General features: G+C 40.2%; 2 protein-coding genes across 5 annotated transcripts in view; one reads left to right on the forward strand and one right to left on the reverse strand.

The window, feature by feature from the left end:
* Positions 1 to 10,385, forward strand: part of Cntn4 (contactin 4) — a 1,000,458-nt gene extending 990,073 nt beyond the window's left edge. For all 3 annotated transcript variants that reach the window (XM_036181073.1, XM_036181074.1, XM_036181075.1), the window contains 2 exons: positions 4,794 to 4,962; positions 8,581 to 10,385. In XM_036181073.1, the coding sequence (XP_036036966.1) occupies positions 4,794 to 4,962; positions 8,581 to 8,681 (270 nt within the window). In that variant the 3' untranslated portion in view covers positions 8,682 to 10,385. The remainder of the gene's footprint in view (positions 1 to 4,793; positions 4,963 to 8,580) is intronic.
* Positions 10,386 to 20,296: 9,911 nt separating this feature from the next.
* Il5ra (interleukin 5 receptor subunit alpha) overlaps positions 20,297 to 22,502 on the reverse strand; it is a 30,456-nt gene continuing 28,250 nt past the window's right edge. For both annotated transcript variants that reach the window (XM_036180338.1, XM_036180337.1), the window contains one exon: positions 20,297 to 20,383. In XM_036180338.1, coding sequence (XP_036036231.1) covers positions 20,297 to 20,383 — 87 coding nt within the window. The remainder of the gene's footprint in view (positions 20,384 to 22,502) is intronic.

Raw genomic sequence — 22,502 nt, forward strand, 5'->3', positions numbered from 1 at the left:
GTGGAGACAGCAAGAGATCGAGAACACAGCATGGGAGAAGGAAGAAAAGAAGAAGAGTGAGGAGAGCAGGAGACAGAGCCGTGGTTCTCAACCTTCCTGATACAATGACTCTTTAATACAGTTAGTTCCTCACGATGCAGTGTCCCCATCATAAAAGTACTTCATTGCTACTTCATAACTGCAACTTTGCTACTGTGATGAATCATAATGGAAATATCTGATATGTAGACTATCGGATGCATGACCCCTGTGGGACTGCAACCCGAAGTCCGAGAATCACTGAGATGAGAGAGTGTATAGAGTAGACCAATCATGAGGACTATAAGAAGGATGAGTAACTGGGGGGAGTGACAGGCCTGAATGCTAGCATGGACTTTGAAATTTATAACAGGTATTTGTGATACTGAGGGACCCTGGAGGCCAGCATGGGCTGTGTTATGCTGATAGGTGCCACAGGTAGCCATATGCTTCTACCAGAGGTAAAGAAAATGACTACATTTGACAGATGGGATCTGGTTTCAAAAGTTCCTGAGGAATTCTGTATTTTATCTAACCTCCAGAAATCCTTCTGTGGTCCACCTTGAGCTCATTTATGGGTATATGGATATCCTGAGACCTAAAATCAGGTTTAAAAGAATAATATCTGGTTTCAGACTGGCGAAGTAAATTACCCACACAAATAAGTAAATTAAGCTGACTTGGCTTACAACTTACTTTACAACAAATACTCTAGAAATCTGTCCAAGGTTCTAAACCATCTTTTCCCCAATAACCCCTTAAAGAAGAAATTCCTAGAATCTATTGTGTCTATTAACCCTCACTTTAAACACATGGAAATGTGCCAAAATAATATCTCTGGAATTTCTAAACCTGTGATCTGGACCTAGCTGTGTGGAATCTGATTCTTCCCTTTAGCCACTTGGTTATTTTGCCTGGCTGCAATCAGCAGACACAGCAGGTGAAAATAAAGCATTGCAAAGAAAAAGGCATGAGGGTGAAAAGCCCAGAAAGAGCCCGGTAGCAAACAGGAGAGATGTGCCATTTTACATAAAGGCCAAGGAAAGCCACTTGAGGGGTTGTAAGCTCAGCTGGGCCTTGAATGGAAGAGGGTAACGAGGCAGGCAGCTCTCTGGGCAAGTATGTGGACAGAAGGTGAAGGCCGAGAGATGGACGCATGCCAGTGTAACAGAATGTGAAACATTGGTGACTATAACAACAGACTGTGTGACAGCCCAGAAGTGGTGGCTTTTTAGCTCCAGTTGTTGTCAAGGAGCAGGATAGACCAGTGTCTGTCTGCCTGTGTGTGTGCTATTGGAAAAGAGTAACCGAGGCTTGGTGTTTAGGATGAACAGAAATGTGTTTCTGGAGCCTGGGAATTCAACAGCAAAGTGCTGGATAACAAGGACAGTCTTCTTTCTCTGTCATTATGTGACAGAAGACAAGAGACAGAGACACGCTATAAGGGGACAGGATTCCTACAACAGCACATATCCCACTATGAGAGTGGTCCACTGTCATAGTTCAGGCACATCTTACCTGGATCAAATCACTTCTTAAATGTTCCACGTTTTTTCTGGACACAGGGTCTAACTCTGTAGCCAAAGCTGATCTGGAATTCACTATCTAGCTAAGCTGGCCTAAATTCACAGTAATTTTCCTGCATCAGCATCCTTAATAATAGGGTTGTAAGCGTAAGCCACTATGTCCCACTTTTTAAAATTGGTACAGGAACAATTAACTTTTAGCAGGAATTTTAAAGCAGATAAACATTCAAACCATAGCAACGGCTGGTGACCATATCTTTCAACACTAACTACAAACCTTCACTCATAATTTCTTAGTTCAGAACGGTTGACATTTAAAAAAAAAAAAAAAATCAAACACTAATGTGGCCAAACAAATAATACATGCCTGCAGTATATGACCCTCAGGCTACATCTTCTCTGAATTTGCTTTTTACATTTTATTTGTGTGTGTGTGTGTGTGCGCGTGTGTGTGCGTGTGTGTGTGCGTGTACCCACATGTATTCAGCATGCCTGTGGAGGTCAGAGGACTTCAGTAGTTTTCTTCTTCCACATGTGGCTCCTGGAGATCTAATCAAGGTCATCGGGCTTGGTGGCAGCCTCCTTCCCCTGCTGAGTCACGTGTTCTCCTACCCCACCCCAACCCCTTTTCAGTTCCCTGTCTAATCCCCCTTATTTTGCTCATATGAAGACAGAGACAAGGAAGGAAAAGCAACTTGACCTAGCAGAGGAAGCCAAATTGATAAGAATAATCCAGGCTCCGGAGTTAAACCACTTAGGTTTAAACATGAGATCAACGGCTTACTTGTCACAGGACCAGGGCTATTGTCTACTGTCTCCAGGTCTCAGGTTGCCATCTTTGAGGTCAAAATAGTAAGCAGGCATAGCTAGGGAGATGATCTACGTAAACCTTTAGAAGTAGAAGTGGTCAGACACTGGAGAAGCAAAAGTAGCCAATGTTGGCTGTTGTTATCACTGTTCTCAGGAATCCTCTCTTTCTTCCTGCCTGTATTAGATCAGATACAATCACAGCCTCTGTGTCATGTATCAGCTGTACAAGTGTTTGGTGTCAATAAAGCTTTTGCTGGCCTTTGTTTAGGGGCCACTGCAGTCTCCACTATTACAAGACTGATAAACAGGGTTGATTAGGAAAAAAAAGAAAGAGAAAGAATAGCCTGCTTTTTCCTTGGAAATGTTTCTTTTGGATTTATACTTGAAAGTGGTTGGATTCTCTGAGCTCTCGCAAAGACCAGAAGTAAATCAAAGAAGCAATTTGTTCCTCTGAGCCAGATGTGACCTTGCATCCCATCAGCCAGCCCATTCTCCTGAAGGGCTGGGATGAGAAGCAGTGGCTGAGGATTTATTGGCACTTGATCATTAGCAAAGGGATGCCAAGCCTGGCACCAGCTGATGCTTCAGAGTGGGGAGGGGGGCTTATGAATCTTTTCACCTTAAGGAAATTGTGTTTTCCACCTTGTATTAGAGGGCTATAAATTAAGGTGATAAAATGCCAAGGAACAAATGGGATTTAAACTATGTTAAGGAAATCTTGTGAATTTTACTCATGTTTGCTTCTGTCTTGCAATAGAAGACTGACCATATGTCTCTGACCTCCATAGATCAATATTTACAGAGGTCTTAGGGAAACACAAGCTAGTCCTATGATTCTCAGACGGGGATCCCTGGTCTAGCAACATTGGTGTAGGTGGGGAACTTAGAAGAGTGGCAAAAGTTCAGGTCTCTGCTCTGACCTCAGCAACTAGAAACTCCAGGGGTGGGCTAAAGAGATGATGCTTTAAGTATCTTACCTGATTATTCTGAGGCAGGGCAAAATTGTGCCCCCACCTTCCCACCTCTGCTGAGAAGTACAGCTTTAGGGCACCAGTTAGTTTCCCAAAGCATCCAAGGCTGAGGACCACTGGTATCATCCAGGTCCATCTTTTTTTTTTTTCCCTGTGGGAAGCTAGAGATGGTAGGCTATTTGATTTATGGGCTTAGGAATCAGCTTCCTGCTACTTCTTCTCCATAGTGTGAAGACCCTGTGCCTCAGTGTCCTCTTCTGTGAAAAAGCATACTAATACCTGCATTGTGGAATTGTGGTGGCATCGACAAGTTATTTACAAGAGTCAGAACCTACGCGGTAGTTGTCCTCATAGTTGTTACTGGGCACACAATGGCAGGTGCCTGTTTTTATTCCTTTATATTTTGTTCCCTACTGGGTTGAGCTCCATCAGAGACACAAGTGAGTGTGTTTTCAGTAAACCTAGCCAGCCACCTCATTTGATAAATTACAGTCCAAATGCAGCATCTAAGAGGCCCAGGAAGGAAAACAAAGGTGCAGGAGTAAAACTCTTCAGAACCATCCCACTTCCAGATTGTCACTGATTGCCTCTTCTATGTGACCCTTAAAAGGGGTCCCAGTGGGGGAGAATGGAGAGCTCACTGCCCTTGCCATTCAGAAGGCATCTATGTGTGTAGAAATGTCCTCTTTGAAGAAATTTCTCAATAATAACAACCTTCTGGGTGTCTCTCATACTGGAACTCCTGCTGTATGTGCACATCTCCTTTCATTTAAGCCTGTGTAGATACATTTTTATTTCTTCCCAACATATGTTTATTGATAATTAGGAAATTTCTCTTCATGCATCCCAATCACACTCACTTCCAGGCCTCACAAGGTCCACCCCTCCCTCCCTCAAAACCTCCCTCAAAACCTCCCTCCCCCCAAAAAAGAAAAAGAAGAAATGAAAATAAATCTAATTTGTGTTGCCTCTATACTCACTGGAGCATGCTTAATGCATCCTTTGAAGCCAGTCCTTACGGCATTCAGTCGTCATGAAATCTTGAAAAGTGGTTGTTCCTGCCCCTGTAAAACAGGGGCAGGAACTAAGGAACAGTGAAGTGAAGTCAATGACCTGTGGTCACCCAGAGCCAAATCTATTCTGATGCCAAGACACTGGCGTATCACTAACTCGGCATCCTTATTTAGACTTCTCTATTTCAATGTATGTTAGCTTACCCATCTGCAGAAATAGCTATGCGTGCTGCTCTCTTTTCCCACTTGAAGTTTCCTTTCAACTCTTCCCTCCATGACACGGTAGCAACAGACATGACCTTCACCATAAATGACCCTTTTCTGTGTGAGCAGGCTGTCAGAGCACTTCCATCACCTTGCATTTAGCTGGTACACAAAAGTAGAAAAGAACAAACACCACATCCTTAGGCATCAGTTGGAACAGCACATGACACCTGCTCTTTCTCTATGAGCAGGTCTTGTACAGATGGAACAGGCAAAGCAGCACATCCGTCATTGAAACAAATAAAACCTCAGTGGAGCTTTCTTTACCTTTTGATGAAGATTACATCATAGAGATCAAGCCATTCAGCGACGGAGGAGACGGTAGCAGCAGTGAGCAAATCCGAATCCCAAAGATATCAAGTAAGAATGCTGTTCTGGGGTTGGGGATTTAGCTCAGTGGTAGAGTGCTCACCTAGCAAGCACAAGGCCCTGGGTTGGATCCTCAGCTAGAAAAAAAAACAAAAACAAAAACAAAAACAAAGAATGCTGTTCTCACCCTTTCACCCTGCCTGCTGTGGCATTCTCCCAGATGACCCAAAGCTTCAAAAACTGAGCTTGAAAAGAAAGAGTCTTAATTAAGATGAATGACAGGAGCCTCCTTCTTCCCATCACTAATGTTTTCTGATTGCAAGAAACTTCATGTAAATGAAAGCAAACAACTTCTTTGCCTAGTTTTCATGGATTTAGTCAGTGACCAACCAAGATAGTACATGAACGTTGTCCCACATAAATCACAGAGGATTGTTTCATATTGATCCATTTATCTCACAAGTACACAATCCCCAAACTATGGCTCCCAAAAGCTAATGAATAGTTAGGAAGAATAGACTAAAAGATTTTGTTGTTCTTTCAGACAGGGTCTCACTATGTAGCATGACTGGTCTGGAACTTGCTATGTAGATTAGGCTGGCCTTGAACTCACTGAGATGCACCTGCCTCTATCTCCCCAGTGTTAGCTTGAAAGGAATTAAAGATGCACCATCTCCTGCCCAAAAAGTTCTTAATAAGGATGTGGTTTTTTTATCCCCAGTGAACTAGTACAATTCAGTCTTGAGTTGGAAACATTTTTAAATTAACATGATATGTTTTGATTGCGTATATGTAATCTATATGCAAAACACATATGACTATATAAAGTTAATTGTCTCCATTTAAAATATTGTTAAATAGTATGTAAAAGTAGCCTTTCTGGGCAGGGCAGCAGTGGTGCATGCCTTTAATCCCAACACTCAGGAGGCAGAGCCAGGTGGATCTTTGTGAGTTTGAGGCCAGCCTGGGCTACCAAGTGAGTTCCAGAAAAGGTGCAAAGCTTCACAGAGAAACCCTGTCTCAAAAAAAAAAAGCAAGAAAGCAAGAAAGGAAGAAAGGAAAGAAAGAAAGAAAGAAAGAAAGAAAGAAAGAAAGAAAGAAAGGAAGGAAGGAAGGAAGGAAGGAAGGAAGGAAGGAAGGAAGGAAGGAAGGAAGGAAGGAAGGAAGAAAGAAAGAAAGTAGCCTTTCTGGAGAAATGCATTCTGCTCTGTTTTTAAGTATTGTGTTTATAAACAGCTCAACAGCATACTAATTTTGTTGTATGATTTTATTTATTTTAATAAAAGTAAAAATTCATAGAGTAGAAACATCAGAATGATGATTGGCAGCAGCTAGTGAGTGGGGGATGGCAGTTTAACTAGTAGTTATTTATATACTATTTAGCATGATTTAAAAACATCTAGAACGAGTGGTGCTGGTCACATAGCATCTGAAAATACTCACTACCAACAATGGATTGCACTTTTTTGACTTTGTTTTTGTCAGGCAGGGTCTTACAAAGCAGTCCTGGCTGGCCTGGGGTTGGTTGTGTAGAGGAAGCTTTCCTCCTACATGTAGAAATCCTTCTGCTTCCTAAGTGCCAGGACTATAGGAACCACAACTTCCTGAGTTGTGTTCTTTAGTTTCCATGGTCTCTTTGTTTATGGAATATTTTATAATGAAAAAAAAAAAAAGATTAGCTAGGTGTCTAGGTGTCCAGGTCTCCATTAGGTATCTAGGCACAGATTTTTTTTTTTTTTTTTTTTTACCTTTGGATTTGAGGTCTGGCTATTAGAGGATCAATGCAGGCTGGAATTAAATTTTTAAATTGTTAGTGAAAAGATGATATTTTAAATCATGGATAATATCCTCAACACTGAGACTCTAATGTTAGTGCTGGGTAAGTCTCTGCTAGGTGTCCATCATTTTATTTTTCAGAGGAGGAAAGGGTTATTATGTCTTAAAGATAGGAAATGAAAGCCATGAAGCAATTTTAATGGCTTCTGTGAAATTTCTCAGTTCAGAAGAGTAAAGAGCTCCCTGGTCATTTCACCCATTCTCTGAATTGCCTTTCATTTAGGAAGGATTCAGTAAGTACTTGACTTGTTCAAGAACAGAATGGGGTGCAGTGGGAAACTAAGACCAAAGGCCATGCCCCAGAGATGGAGCTCATACTTATACAAACACTAATATAGATGTATATTGTGTATGTATGTATATGTGTGTAAAATATATATGATTAATATATATTATATGGTTATACTATATATGTGGTATATATTATAATATATATGTCTAATGGATTTGAATGCCACTGAACTGTATTTTTTTGTTGTTGTTTATTTTGTAGGGTTTTTTGTTTTTGTTTCTCACTGAGTAGTAGCCTTGGCTGGCTGGGAACTAGCTATATAGATGAACTAGCTGTCACCAATCAAGGGCTCTGACATCCCTGAAAGGGAGGGGGTATACAGTGAGCTGTAGAAGTCAACTGCAGGCCACAACACTTGACAGGGATTTATTTATCTCACTCTGCTGAAATCTTACTACAAACTTATTATCGTTGCAAAGGTCTTCCTTTTCCTCACTCATGCTTCTTGGTCTTATCCATTAGAGGAACATATATAGTGCCTGGATAGTGAATGTCTGAGTGCTGGCAGAGAAGAGCGTCTTCCCCTAAAGGGACTTCCATTCTGTCAGTTGGAGAGATGAGACTTCCTTAAAGAAACCCAGACTGGCAATGGGAAAGATTTTATTATGAAAAATGTACAACCCATATGAAAAAGTTTGTTAAAATGTGATTATTTTGTTGTAGCTAAAGAAATATATTTAGACAAACATGTTTGATTCCCAATCCAGCCATTCATTTAGCTAGCAATCTTAGCCAAGTTAGTTACCTCATCTCTTGAGAGCTCAGTCTCTTCATCTGATGAATGAAACCCTGACAATATCTGGTCCACAGAGGGGGCTGTAAAAGCTGAGTGTCACATCATCTATGCATCACAAAGGTGGAATTGAAAAGGGAGTATCAGTTTTCATACTGTTATACCATGGACATATTGACCTGTATCAGACATATTGCTAGTAATGTTGAAGTGTTTACCACACTAGATATGGACACCATCAGTTTATATTTTAAAAAAATCTAAAAAGAGTCTGAAGGCTATTTCCTCACCTGTTCCCAGCCCACAGGTAGCATCATGGAACTGATACTAATGAATCATTGAGAGGGAATCATGTAGGCAGGGCTGGAAAGTAAGGTCAGTCAGGAAAGTGCTTGCCTTGCAAAACAGAGGACTTGACTATGAACTCTAGCCCATGTTTAAAAAGCAAGCTAGATAACAGCCACACCCCCTTGTAATCCTAGCACTGGAGAGGTAGAGAGAGGAAGATCTCTTGATGAGTTCCAGGCCAATAAGAGAAATCAAGGTAGATGGCATCCTCCTAAGTTGACAGTGTCCTCTTACCCCCATATTCATGCATATATGTATGCACACATACTTGATCATACAAGTGTTTCTTCACATACATACACACAATAAAAATAAAATAAATAACTAGATGATGGACAAACACATATTATGGCTCTTGTAGAACTCAGCCAGCCATACTGTTTTGGTAAAGCCCTGTAGCATCTCTTTCCTTTGTATATAGGATGAGACCGTTTTAAATGAATTTGTTCTCTCTTTGCAGATTCCTATGCAAGAGGATCTGGGGCTTCTACCTCCAATGCATGTACACTGTCAGCCATCAGCACAATAATGATCTCCCTCACAGCCAGGTCTAGTTTATGACAAAAGTTATCTAAAGGACTTGCTATTTATAATATAAGCAACATTTAGCTAGTTGTTTTGAAGACACCCAGTACTAAGTAATATTGTTGTTCAAGTACATCTTATTACTGGAAAAAAAATGTTTTTTGCTTCGTTAGGAATGGCATTATACAGTACTTCCTCAAAGCAAATCTAGCTTTGTCTGAAGTTTCTTCGGAAACTCTGCAATGCACTGAAGACATCTGTAATATGATGTTACCAAAGCAGTTTACATATGTCCTTATATGCATATTTTTTATTATATATTTAGTGTTTTATAGAATTTTTTAAAGTTAACATATAATGTAGATATTGTTTTTTTTTCCTCTGCTGTAAAATGCTCTGGGCAACACAACCATACAATTATGATTTGAGACAATTTCCTTTAAGGACAGAGTTTGAAATGCATCTCAGTAAATGAATTACAAATGGCTTGTGCAATTTTTTTAAGGATCTAGCGACAAAACAGCTGGAGACTAGGTCTGTAACTCAAGGCTGCTGTATATAAATTATCCCTTGAATGGTTAATGCATTGAATCGTGTCCCTTTGACACATGTGGTATGTTTTCCCACCCTGTTGTGAATTTTGTTGTTCAACACACCTTGAGATGGTTTCAGGAACTGCAGATCTCAAAAGCTAAACTTCCCAGCCCAAGAGGCACCTTGTGCAATCCTCCCACCCCTGAACTTAGCATCGTCTGGTAAGACTTCAGTTGAGCATCGTCTTTGTAGTAGCATTATCTTAGGCATTGAATTTGAAGTGACATGTCCTGTAGTAACATAGACAAAAAAGTTACTATAGTCAAACAAGTCTTTCAAGGCATAAAAGGTCATTTTACTCTTTAGACATATCTGTTTTGAATGTAAGTTTTTAATAAGTAATTCTGTCAATGAATTTATAATTTCAAATTTTCTTATAGATAACATGTGTAACTATAATGATAGAATCCTTCTTTTTGAATGACAATAACATGTGTAATTTGAAAAAAATCTCCTATTTTAGCAAAAAGCTGCTGCAAAGAATTTTCCATAAGACTCTATGAACTAACAGTAGTACAAATGTATTGTATCTTGATGTCTCTCCTGTTTTGCAGTAGCTAGTCTGGTTGCTTTATAAGCTTTACATAAATCTTAAAATCATACAGTGAAAGATGGCAATATTGACAAAACCTTATTCTCATGAAAAGAACTCTTTGTTACGATGGGGGATCTTTTGTAAGCTGACAAGGGCAGAATAGAGAAGGCAATGAAATTTTCTATAAAGCTTTTCACATTCAAACACACAGTCACCTTTTCCTTCTTTCTTGGAGAGCTCACAATTGCCTGTAATTTGTCATTTTTGCTTACACATAACATAGCTTTTCAACCTTCTAATTATACTCATCTAGTAAAGTCATCATCAGGATTCCATTTGTGTGAAAATTAGGATGGTAACAGGGAAAATATTGTCAGTATTTCAGCTGTGTTCCTTTCTTAGTTTGATATGCTTTATTTCTATGTTAAAATATGATTTAAAAATCACATGCAAAAAAATCAACATAATGATAAAATGAATGAAAAAAAAAAACAACAACCTGATACCCCCAGGTAGTTCCCAACCCCAGTGTAAATGATATCTACCAGTGATCCAGCATATGTAATCTTTTTTAAAGGTATTGTTAATAAATATTCTGTCATTTGTAAAGATATTTGCCTTCTGGGAGCATTATTCCTGCCTGCCTGTCAGGGAATTTGTTAGCTTACCCTTGTGCTAGTTACAACTTGGGACCAAAGGGTGACTCAAAAGTCTCTAGCTCTGACCCAAAGCTAGGTGACCCAATTCCAAAGGTGACTTTGGAACTGACAACCCTAAAGACAGCATTTCAAATCCTCTTTGGAAGCAAAGAGGATCAAAATCAAGTAACCAATGTCTTGAAACTGAGACTAGAATATTTTTTCTTGGCTAGCCAAGATTTTGTATATTTGATATAAGTGTATCTGTTGTTTCCCTATCCAAAATCTTAAAATCTATGTATAAAGTTAAGCATGTAAGGCCCTTCTTAGTCTAAATCCCTTACCCCTATATCCAGCCACACTGAGCCCTACTTGGTCCCTGAACACTGCTTGCTTTTGGTCTCACCTCTGTGCCTTTGGTCTCATGGCTGTTCCTCCTGGAAATGTTCCCCTCACTCTCCCATCCAAATATCAACTGTCCTGGGGCACCCCCAACACTCCAGCTCATCTGTGAGATCTTCCCACTTGCCAGTACTTGTGATGTCCTTCCTCTGAATTTGCTGCAACCCTTCATTTGGTATTTCATAGGGTACCACTTTTGAAAAATCTCTTGTACTGTTATCTTGCATTTGAACCTAACTCCTGTATTGTTATTGACTTTTCCTTATATGTATGCCTTGTCTTCCCAACTAGATTGTAAGCTCCTTGAGGGCAGGGACATTGGTCTTCTCTTCCATGTACTCTTGATAGTGCCTAGCACAGTGCCTTGCAATAAATACTCATTGATGAATTGATTTGAGGGGTCTTTGAAGTAACATTTTGCCTCAGTTGTCCGCCTGTGTGCTGTATGGCAAACCAAGCAGGAAGGACTATTTTGGGGATGCTCTGGAAAGTACCAGTGGCTTCTAGGGTTATACTTTGATGAACTTTTTCCGTCTCTCAGCTTTATCATCTGATAGTGATGCTCTGAGTTAGCAGAGGCCAACTGGACTGAAGAGTTTGGCAAGCGCCACCTTCACCAAAGCTTGTCTAATTTGTGGCTTGTGCGATTATTGTGGGTAGGGGCCATTGTTTGAAAGGAACAAAAACAACTCTCCTAACTGGACCAAACAGAAAGAAACTAATTCACACCTCACAGGGTCATCACAGGAGCCCAGCAAATACCAGAGATACAAGCCTTGAAGAGTTCCAGCAGCCAGCTGCTCTCAGGAGTACAGAAACCTTGCCAGGTCTTTTTGGTGCATGGTTTGAAGGAAAAATCAATTGTTTCTGGGTTTGATGTCATTCTGCTCAGTGCGCTCCTCACTTCTTCAGGAAGTGTCTGATCAATGTGGATCACACAAACTGATCAACCTGCTCACACCAAGCCTTCACTCACAGGGACAGTGTATTAACCCAAGAGCAGAATGGTGCTTCTAGAAGGTGAGAGAAAAGGTGTTGGGAGGCTCTAAACAACAGACTTTCCATATATAGCCAGTCAAGAGAACTTCCCAAGCACTAAGCCCCAGGCTATACAACCAGGTGGGGTGTACCACTCTTGAGAGCTATTCCCAACGAAGGAACAGTAAGAAAATTTGTTTTCTTTAATCTTTTCATATTCTTCTGTATGTCACTCACATGTAATTTCACTGAAGAAAAAAAAAAGTCGAGGGGGATATTCTATCCTGACAGGTAATTAGATCACATCAGGACAGCTAGCTTTTACTGAGATAACAAGCCTTCTAGACAAAGCAGTACCTTCCGTACCTTTCCATGTGGCTGGAAGAGTAGGCAGTAAACTTTGATTCTCAGGTAAGCACTGAATTCTTCCAGCCTATAACATGGGAGCTGCCATTAACTTTTATCTGGAAACAGAATGCTTGTGGCTACTTTTTACATCTAGTAAATTGTTAAAATCCTGGTTAAGTTTTTTCCAAAACTTCCCTGCCTTGCTACCAACATGTTCAAGGAACATTGCCTACACAACCAGTCCACAATCAACTCCTAAATGCTGTAGGCATTATGTAGTATGTAGTACTGCCTAACAGGTTGTTGCTTTGTTTGGGTTTTTGGTTTTGTTTTGTTTTGCTTTGTTTTCTTATTGTACTGCATTGTCATCCTTCCCGACCTCCATTTCACATCAACCTTGAAGGCTTGATTGTAATTTTTCTGTTTTTAAAATTAGTGCTGGGTTCTCAATGAGAATGTGGTCAACCATAGTGACTTGAAATACAGGCTCTTAAAATTAAGTATTTCTAGTCAAAGTGGGGGCATACAAATATTATTCCACCACAAAAATACCATTCTCTAGGGCCTCACAAAGGCAGTCTAAGCCAAAGGTTAATGATATGTCTGTGAATTCTAACAGTTTGAGGTACATTCTGACAAATGTCCCTTCTTACTTTGGATAAGTTATAGAATGTTCTAGATGCACAACTCTCCAAACATTAGTGATTGTTTTTATATATTAGCTATTGCATTTGTCCAAGGACATAACAAAATCTATAACATTTAATCATCTTACTACAATAAATAGAACATAAACTAACACTAAATATCAATATCAATGTTTATATAAAATAAAACAAAAGGCTGTAGGTTCCTCATTCAGATGCCTGGTTTTCTGCAAAATTATTTTCAGTTGTTTCCCACACTTTGTACTGAACTGTCCTTTTTTCCCCAGGACACATGATCAGTACCTGTTTCTGATGGTCATCCCTCTGCAGCTAGTATTTTAATCATTTCATTTGCCTATGGGGGGGGCATTATCTGTTGCTATTTCATGTGATTTTCAAGTCTTCTGTCACACTATGATCACTCTGCACAAGGCAGGCTGCCTGGTATGTGAGCAAACCCCTTTGACCCTTGTGCTAAATGGGCCATGCAGATTAAATGTCTAAATTCTACAATTCAAGTGTAAATGTGCAATACTCAGCAGAATTCACAGTTCAAACAAAATTGGCCTCTGTTCCTTAGCCTCATGGCTATGGTCAGACAGAGATTAACAGAGCTATAATAAAACTGGTCACACAGACAAAAGCCTTTAAAAAAGAAAAGGTCAATCACATGATAGATCTAGAAGTCTAGAAACTATAAGGCTAAGGTATTTAATATGGATATGGTTAAACATGACACCCTGCCTCTGTCAATTGGACTTTCTTTATACATACATTCCTTCCACTTGTTAGGAATAACACAAATTGTCTGTGAATATAAATATGCCTTAGGGTTTTAGCAAAAAAATTAGTATGATATTTAATCCGTTGTTGTTCTTGTTTTGAGACCAGGTCTCTCTACATAGCCCTGGCTATTCTGTTCATACTCACTATGTAGTACAGGCTGGCCTTAAACTCATAGATATCCATCTGCCTCTGCCTCCCAGGTGCTGAGATTAAAGGCATCTGCTACCACACTCCACTGATACTTGATTTTTATGATTCTCAAAATGCTCTTCATGCTAATAAGAAAGAGGTACCTTTAAGAGGTTATGTTTTGGTCTTGAAATTGACCCGGGCTGGGATGAGCTCTCAAATATACAATTCCTACAGAGAGAGCCCAAGTGGATTTTGTGTGTGTGTGTTTTTTTTTCACCCCAAAGAGGTCAAGCAGGGCTGCTTCTCTTTCCTCTTTTGCAATTTGTGTTTTTCACTTGCATTTGTAACACTAGCCCTTCCTCTTAAGCTGTCATAGCAGTACTGCAAGTTCAGAGTACCAGGTAGATGACAAGAGGCCCAGTCAAACGTGGACTTCAGAGAAAGCAAATGAATAACGTTCTTTGAGCATAAGTATGTTACATGCAATATTTATTTGAAAAACAAATTTGATTGATCCTCCTCTGTATGTGCTAAGTCTTGTAGGGAAGAAGATGCAATGATGCCTATGAAGTCACTAATTTTTATTTCAAATTTCCGGGGACTTTCCAATGTCTGAAATTGATGGCTTTCTGCTGGAAGCATGAGGCTTGCCAATTGGAGCACTGTTTCATTGACCTATCTCTTCTCTTTCCTTGGATGGTGCAGGAGTGCTTGCTGGCATGCATGCATGCATGTGTAAGTGCCCTGCATTATGGAAGCCAGACCTAGTGGATAAGGTTCCGCTTACAGCTGCCACCAAAAGAAAGACAAAGGGATCTTTCCAAAGCAAAATTATATGGCAAGGAGGTAAGAAGGGAGTACAGAAAATTCCAGAAATATTTTAAAGAGTTACACAAATGACCTCCGTGCCAAGAACATAAGCCATACAGCCAGTTGGAGAAAAAAAAGAATTATTAATGTTTCAGACAAACTATCTGAAAACAAATAGCTATCAGTTTTAATGGGTACAACTGTTCTTAGTATTGAGCAGTCAACAGACAAGAGCTAGGTTTTGTGCTGGCACTGAAGAAATGGAGATAAAAAGACTGAGACTTCTCATAGTTTAGTGGAGAAGACCAAAGAATGTACGTATTTGAAATATGGCATTAAAATGTGGATATGTAAAAATAGGAACAAAAGTCCTGCACCTGTGTTTTCCTGTAAAACCAATAAGTGACACAGTTAAGTTCAGAGGGACAGCCAAGTCATTCATCAGCACAACTCCAAATGAAATCGTTTTCACTAGATTAAACATCTTCCCAAATTGGTTGTGTTCCAAACAAACTCAAGAAGAACAGCACCCTTGAGGTAACATATTTGGGGTTCATTAAGCTTTGTACAAGCAAAATATTAGCCCACCTGTGAAACCGAGCCCATTGGTCCATTTTCTGCAAGTACACAAGAGGACACAGCCTTTCCAATGGACACCTCATGTCGTGTCAGAAAGTGAAGCTGCAACTTAGACCACAGAGTCCTCAGACCTGGAATGTGGATGAGTTGGTTGCCTGTAAGCTATACCATTGCTTTGTGGTTTCCTTCTCTCTTCCTCCTCCACCACCTCCTCCTCCTCCTCCTCCTCCTCCTCCTCCTCCTCCTCCTCCTCCTCCTCCCAGGTTTATGTATTGTTCCATTATTATCACCTGGTAGGGACCAACCTCTGCTTTTAATATGAAAAAAGAAACGAACTTAATAACACACTTTCAAGTTGAAAAATAAAAGCACATTAGAATTTCAACTTAACACACCTGGGCTACTTTGTGTTCCTGATCTATATGCTAACGAGCAAAGGACTAGGAAGCTGTGGCAAGAGCCCAGTGCACACGCCCTTCTCTGAGTGCCAGAGCTTGGGTAGTCTGTGTGCACACATGCATGGTGCCAGCAGCTGGCTGGCTGCATATCAAGTGAGTGATATCAACTGTGAATTCTTACTACATTAGTTGATGGTTACTTCATTTCTGGTATAATCACATAACTTTTAATACATGAGTTTGAATTAGAATTCTAAATATCTGTCGAATGCTCTGTCTCTTTAGTCTTGCTCAGCTCAGCAACCACTCATTTCCTACTGAGGGCCTGTGTAAATAACGGAACATAAGGAACTGTTCTTGACCTCAGAGTGTTTTCACAATAAATAAGAAACAAACAGTGGAATGGTCTAAGAATTACATAGAAGGTATCTGGCAAGCGTACAGGGACACACCAATCAGACCAGAAATTGGAGACTTCTACGTGGCAAAGGGCTAAATCTTAGAAGATGCAAGGTTGACAAGAAGGGAAAAAGAATTAGAAGATGTTTTTCCACTGGAGAAAACTTAAGCAGTCAAGAGAGGAAGGGAAAAACAGCTTGATGCTCACAGACCAGAGCAGAGGTTGGATTTTGCAGTTTTGCTGGAGCACCACAGAGATGCCAGGTCACAGTGGACTTCTTGATAGGATGAGCTTTGGTTTAGTGAAGAAGCATCCTTTAGGTTTTTGGATAGAGTGATACAGGAGGATATTGCTTTAAGAGAAAGGAAATGCGAGTGGTCAGAAATTCAGCTCAGAGGCTCCTGCAAATGAGGAGAAGGATAGTGAGAACAATAGTGGACACAGACAAGGAGGAATATTTAAGTGGGGAATTAAAAATATATCTCCCTTGATTGTGTAGACTTAACTAAGTCAATGTCATTTATGTTAAAGGGTTTCCATCTTGAACCATACTCATGTTTGCCTCTACTCCCCAAACAGAGTAATGTTAAAAGAAAGAAAGAAATTAAAAGTAAGAAATTGTCACTCAATGTGAAATTCTAAAGGAAGTGTTTTGGAAAAAGTCTTTGTCCTGGAACTCCATCTATGGGACATAAAAGCAGAAGCAGCTCCATAGCTTTTGTCACAAAGGTCCTTAGGGTGACACTAAGTCCTGTTTCAACCAAGCTCATCATCTTTTCCTGGGCCATCAAAGGTTGTTTATGGTTCTCTCTTCCCACTAGCAGTCTGCTTTGTCTTTAACAAATTAGCACCTACAGTTTATGAATGCCACCAACAGATGGTCCTGACACATACAAACCTCACCTCAGAAATGTTGGGATTTTTAATCAGGATGTTCTTTGCCCGAGTGGCTTTTTCCCCAGCAGGAATAAATAGTTTGAGGCCTAAGGCATATCAATGAGGCTCAGGTGGTTTGGCGGTTGCAGACATATCCGTCATTCCCCCAGTCTCCTCAAACTCCCCTTACATTACTCACTGTGAATTCCAAGTACCAAAGAGAAGGGTTGGGATAAACTCTTCATTATAAAGGGTATCTTGGAGAACCACTGTTTGTCCATATTCTGTGGCTGTGAAAGGTCTATAAGAAAGGTGGGTCTCTGTCCTGTGCTGGTTGGAATCAGTATTGTGACCTCAACTTCCATCAACCACAAGGTATCTTCTGGCTACTCCCAATTACATTTCTATTAGATGCCTGTCTTGTTTTCTATGGCATTGTAGGTCTTGATAATCTCTGCTGAATACAATTTAAATATATGCAATGTTATGACAAGGCTAAGAGAACATTAGCTAGCTCACTAACCATATATAATTTTTTTTAATGTTATGAGTGTTTTTGCAATATATGTCTGGGTACCACTTGCATGCTAGTGTCCACAGAAGCCATAAGAGGGGGTCAGATACCCTGAGACAGGAGTTATAGATGGTTTTGAGCTACCATGTGAGTGTTAGGAATCAAACCCAGACCCTCTGGCAGAGCAGCCAGTGCTCTTAACCTCTGGGTCATCTCCAGCCTTGGGAATTATTGTAACTCTGGAGGATTAAGTACTGTTCTAGACCCTGCAAATAAAAAGATGCATCTCATATACACAATGTTAGTGCTCCTGGGGCATATGGTCAAGCAGGGAGGCAGCTAAATAAACTGTTAGGTACATCTTCCAGTACATAGGCTCATGATGAGACTTCAGAACCATGATCTACCAACTGTTTTTGAAGCCTTTGTAGAAGAGATAATGTTAGATATGGATTCCCAAAGAATGATTTTCACAATCCAAGAATCAGGGAGAGTAAGTCCACAACATGCTGACAAGGCCACATGAGCTACTTTGTATTGCTTCTTATACATGTACCAAGATTAGATGTTAACACCACCAGGAGCGGGGCAGGAGATCTGTGAAACCTAGAAGATTGCTGGCTGCTAGGTCTAGGGAGGCCTCTCTGAAATGAGAACTACACACCACACACCACACACACACACACACACACACACACACACACACACACACACACACACTAAACAACTCGCCTTGTATGAGAGCAGCACCTCAGCTCCCTCTTCTGGTCCAGCCTCCTACATAGAGGTAGGTTTCCAAAATGCTGTTTCTAGGTTTCCTTTGCAAGACAAGAGACAGAGAATTCTTAGACTTGGTTGTTTCCATCGTTATTCTTCAAGTTGTGACTCTCATAATAATTTATGAAAGTGTGGTATGCAGACCAGCAGCATAAGCTTTACTTGAGAATTATTGACCAAGCAAATTCTTGACTCAACCCCAGACTGGTGCCCATTATAGAGTTTCTTTAGTCCCATTTTTCACAGATTCTTGGTCAGTTAGCTGATCAAATATACATTTTTTTCCCATTATAGCAACACGCCCATGGGCCTCAACTTCCTGGTCTGATCCCTAAAGCCAACTTCAGCTTTTCTTTTATATTTTATTTATTTGTTCATTTATTTATTTATTTATTCATTCATGTATTTTATGTATATGAGTGCTCTGTCTTCATGCATACCAGAAGAAGGAGTCTGTTCTCATTACAGATGGTTGTGAGCTACCATGTAGTTGCTGGGAATTGAACACAGACCTCTGGAAGAGCAGTCAAGTGCTCTTAACCACTGAGCCATCTCTCCAGCCTCCCAACTTCAGCTTGTATATGATACTGTCCTCTGTGTCACTAAGATCTGCTGAGTCTGAGAGTCAGCTCATTACTGTTCCTGGCTGTTGACCTTTCTTACCCCCATTTGTTGTATCCTTCACATGGAGGCAGTAATATATCTGACTATGACACAGTACAAACTTGTGACGACCAGAGAGGCAGTACAGAGAATCTGGTATAGTGCTCTGACCCTTGGGAGAAGGTCCAATATTGGCAGAGGTCCATGACTATTTTACCTCTCATTCTGAGCACAGAATGGTGGATGGTCATATGCTAAATCAGAAAAGCCATGGAAGAGGCATTTGGTACTCCTTCCATACCTCGCCCAGAGTATCAAAACTGACTAAACCAGCTCTACAAAGTATTAAAAAGTAGGTCATGGTGTGGATTTTAAGTGCCATCATCTCCTTTCATTGTCTTAAGCAACTTGCCTTAGGACTATGTAAAACCAACACCATTAGGGTCCCTTCTACTACAAATTTTTCCCCCTCCCAGAACATAGCTGTGCTTAATTCTGCTTTCAGCCCATTGCCATCACAAAGGCCTATAGATACAGTTTCATATAAGAAGATATTGAGAGAACACATTTCCATACCATTTCCATACCATGTGTACTGAGATGGCTTATAGGAAACCATAACTTAAGAGAATACGGTTGAACAAGAACTAGTTGACCAATAAGTTGCCATGAAGGCTCTTGCATCAAACATCTCTGAGGAAGTACATTCCAGATCCAGCAGTCACCTCTACAGCAGAATTGTGCTTAATGTCTTCCTCAGTTTGTTTCCATAGTACCAAGGAAACTTTGATGAATGTAATCCTTGAACAAACCCCTGTTTTCTCTCTTATTAGATGATGATGTGTGTGCATGTGTATGGCAGCATATGTGTATATAGGCCAGAGGTAAGTGTCAGGGGTTCTCCCCAGTCACTTTTCACCTTACATTTTTGAAACAGTATCTCTTATTGAACCTAGAAACCACCCATTTGCTAAACTGACTGGCCAACAGTTCCCACAGAGACTCTTGTCTTTGTTTCTCAGTACTAGGATCACAGGCATGTGCTGCTTACACTGTCTTGTTTCTGTCTGCCTCCACTTTACATTATCCCACACCCCAACACACAGGCACAGTTCTTAAAAAAAAAAAGTATTCTAGAACTCAATGAGAAAAAGCACCATGAAGTTATGGCTCCCACTTGCTGCAGAAAAGACAGTCTTGAATTTGGGCTCACTCTGGATGGGCTCCACTCTTCCTGTCACTGTAGCTGAAAGTGCACTGTTGGCAACTCAAACCAAAGTAAACACATGACATTAGCTTGAAAAACTGTCTCCTGTGCAAAATGTTCAAGGTGAGCCATGCAAATTGCAAATGCTGGCCTGTATAACCAGGTCAGGTGATACTTTATATACTGTGGGTGGGGAAACAAGGCCCCCTGCTCTGTTGAATCCATTGTCCTACTATGAGCAAGGAGGTTTTGATGAGGCTTATACAAGTCAAGAGTTGGGACATCGGAGACTCATATATATCTGTATGTGTTGCCTGGTAACCAAATTGAGCATTGTGTGTTCATTTGAAATTTCTTCTTGCCAATATTAGTCCTTGCTTTTATCATGAAGTCCTGTATGAATTCTTCTCAGAATGTTCCAATGCCATCAAAACATGGAATTTTCCATGACTTCAAATCCAGCCTCTTCCACACAACTTACAGCTTCAATTTTGGTTTCATTCCAAGCAGCTTTCTGCAAAACAAAATACTTCCTTACATGCCTTTTAGAGAACATCTCATCTTTTTCATGTTCTTTTGTTTGTTTTAAATTGGTTTGAATTAACTTTTAAATAACAGTAGTCTGTTTGGAAAATAAGAAAACTTAAATGGAAAGGAGAAAAAATATCCATAGACTTATCTCCTAAATATACCCTACAGCTTCTCCTCAGCCCCCCCTTTTTTTTAACACATAAAGTGTCCTTTACACTCATAATGAAGTAACAGGGACACACAGCTTTATCTTTATAAAATATATTACTATTATCATTATTATTATTCATGTTCTGCCAATGAGATATGTCTCCCTAGCTCTTGCATAGGTGTATGAATTTTTTTCTTTATAGCATCATATAATATTTTAAGTATATTTTGTATTTTGGGGGTCATGATGATGTTCTGAGGATTGAACCCAAAGCCTTGTACATGTTAGGCAGGTATTCTCCTTGTGAGATACATCCCAGTGGATGTGATCATATTCCACTCACCAATTACAATCATATAATTTGAGGCTAGAGATGAAGTTCAGTTTCAGAGATGAAAAGAGTGCTTGCCTAGCATGTACAAAGCGCTAGCTTAGATTAAACCCACTGTGGAGGTTCATGTCTATAATCTCAGCACGTAGGAGATGGAGGCAAGAGGATCAAAATTTCAAGGTAATACTCAGCTATATATCCAGTCTAAAGGTCACCCTGCACTATATGACACTCTGTCACAAAAAATAAGATTCTAGTAAAGTGGAGCATTTGGTTCTACTCTAACTTTAGATAACACATAAAGCTAATACCAATTAGAAATGATGTTAAAAATATCACCTATAAAAGATCATCTTTGGGGCTGGAGAGATGGCTCAGAGGTTAAGAACACTGACTGCTCTTCTAGAGGACCCGGGTTCAATTCCCAGCACTCACATGGCAGCTCACAACTGTCTGTAACTCCAGTTCCAGGGGATTTGACACCCTCACACAGACATACATGCAGGCAAAGCACCAATGTACATAAAATAAAAATTTTAAAAAGATCATCTTATTTTCTCTCATGTACTCATCCAGCACATTTTTAATACCCACTCCACTCTAGATATCATGCTATATATTGGGCATAATCTGATAAACACAGCAGACATGGCTCCTGAATTACATACTTCATATTATGTATAGTGGGCATAATGTAGGGAAGCATCCTCTCCGGTTACCACTGAAAAAAGTCAACTAGAAACTCATCTCCAATAAGTTTGAGAACTCAGAGTTAAATCTAAAAAAAAGAAAACAAAAACAAAAACAAAATGTTAACTGTCTACTGAATGTTGTAAAATAATCTCTAAACTGAAGTCTGAAGAAACAAAAACTTGCTTAGCCACAGCTCCAGGATGACCCCTGTCTCCCAAGCCCCATGACTGAGCATTCCTACCAAGCATGGAGGTGTAAGTCACAGTGAGCGCCTAAATCCACTGTTTTGTATCTGTGTGTTCAAACAAGTGCTCTTGTTGTCATTATTCAGACTATGCGGTGCAATAGCCACCCACGCAGCATTTGCAATGTGCGTATTTGAAGTAATTTTAAGGGGATTTATAGTGAGGGGCAGAATGTGTAGTGTCTAAGCAAATATTGTACCATTTTACATCAGGGCTTGACTAGCACAGTTTTTGACATCCACAGTGGGTCTGGGCACAAATCCTTCCTAACCCTCACCATGAAGGATTAGCTCTCAATGTAGAGAGCTTTATTTTCCAATAGGTGGGTGCTTCCCAGGGACCATAGTGCCAATAGCACTCATGAGCCTTCTTTTTTTCATCCCAGGGTCCCCATGAGTGGAATGGTTACTGCTGCCTTTAGGTGGAGAGGCTGGAACATGTAGTCCAGCTTTCGTGGTCAGCTCTCTACTTGCTCATAAGCTATCTTAGGTTCAAACTTTAGGCTGTAATACTGGGAATCCCATATAGTATGTTTCCAGTACCTAATTCTCTGTGCCCATCTCTGACCTCCCTCCCTCTTGTCTACAATCTTCCATGTAACACTCTGCAATGGGTACATAGAGTAAGTTATCCTGAGAAGCCAGACCATGTGGACATTAATCCAAAAGCAGCTTGTCTACCC

Source organism: Onychomys torridus, chromosome 3 (assembly GCF_903995425.1).
Source record: "Onychomys torridus chromosome 3, mOncTor1.1, whole genome shotgun sequence".
NCBI classification, from domain to species: domain Eukaryota; kingdom Metazoa; phylum Chordata; class Mammalia; order Rodentia; family Cricetidae; genus Onychomys; species Onychomys torridus.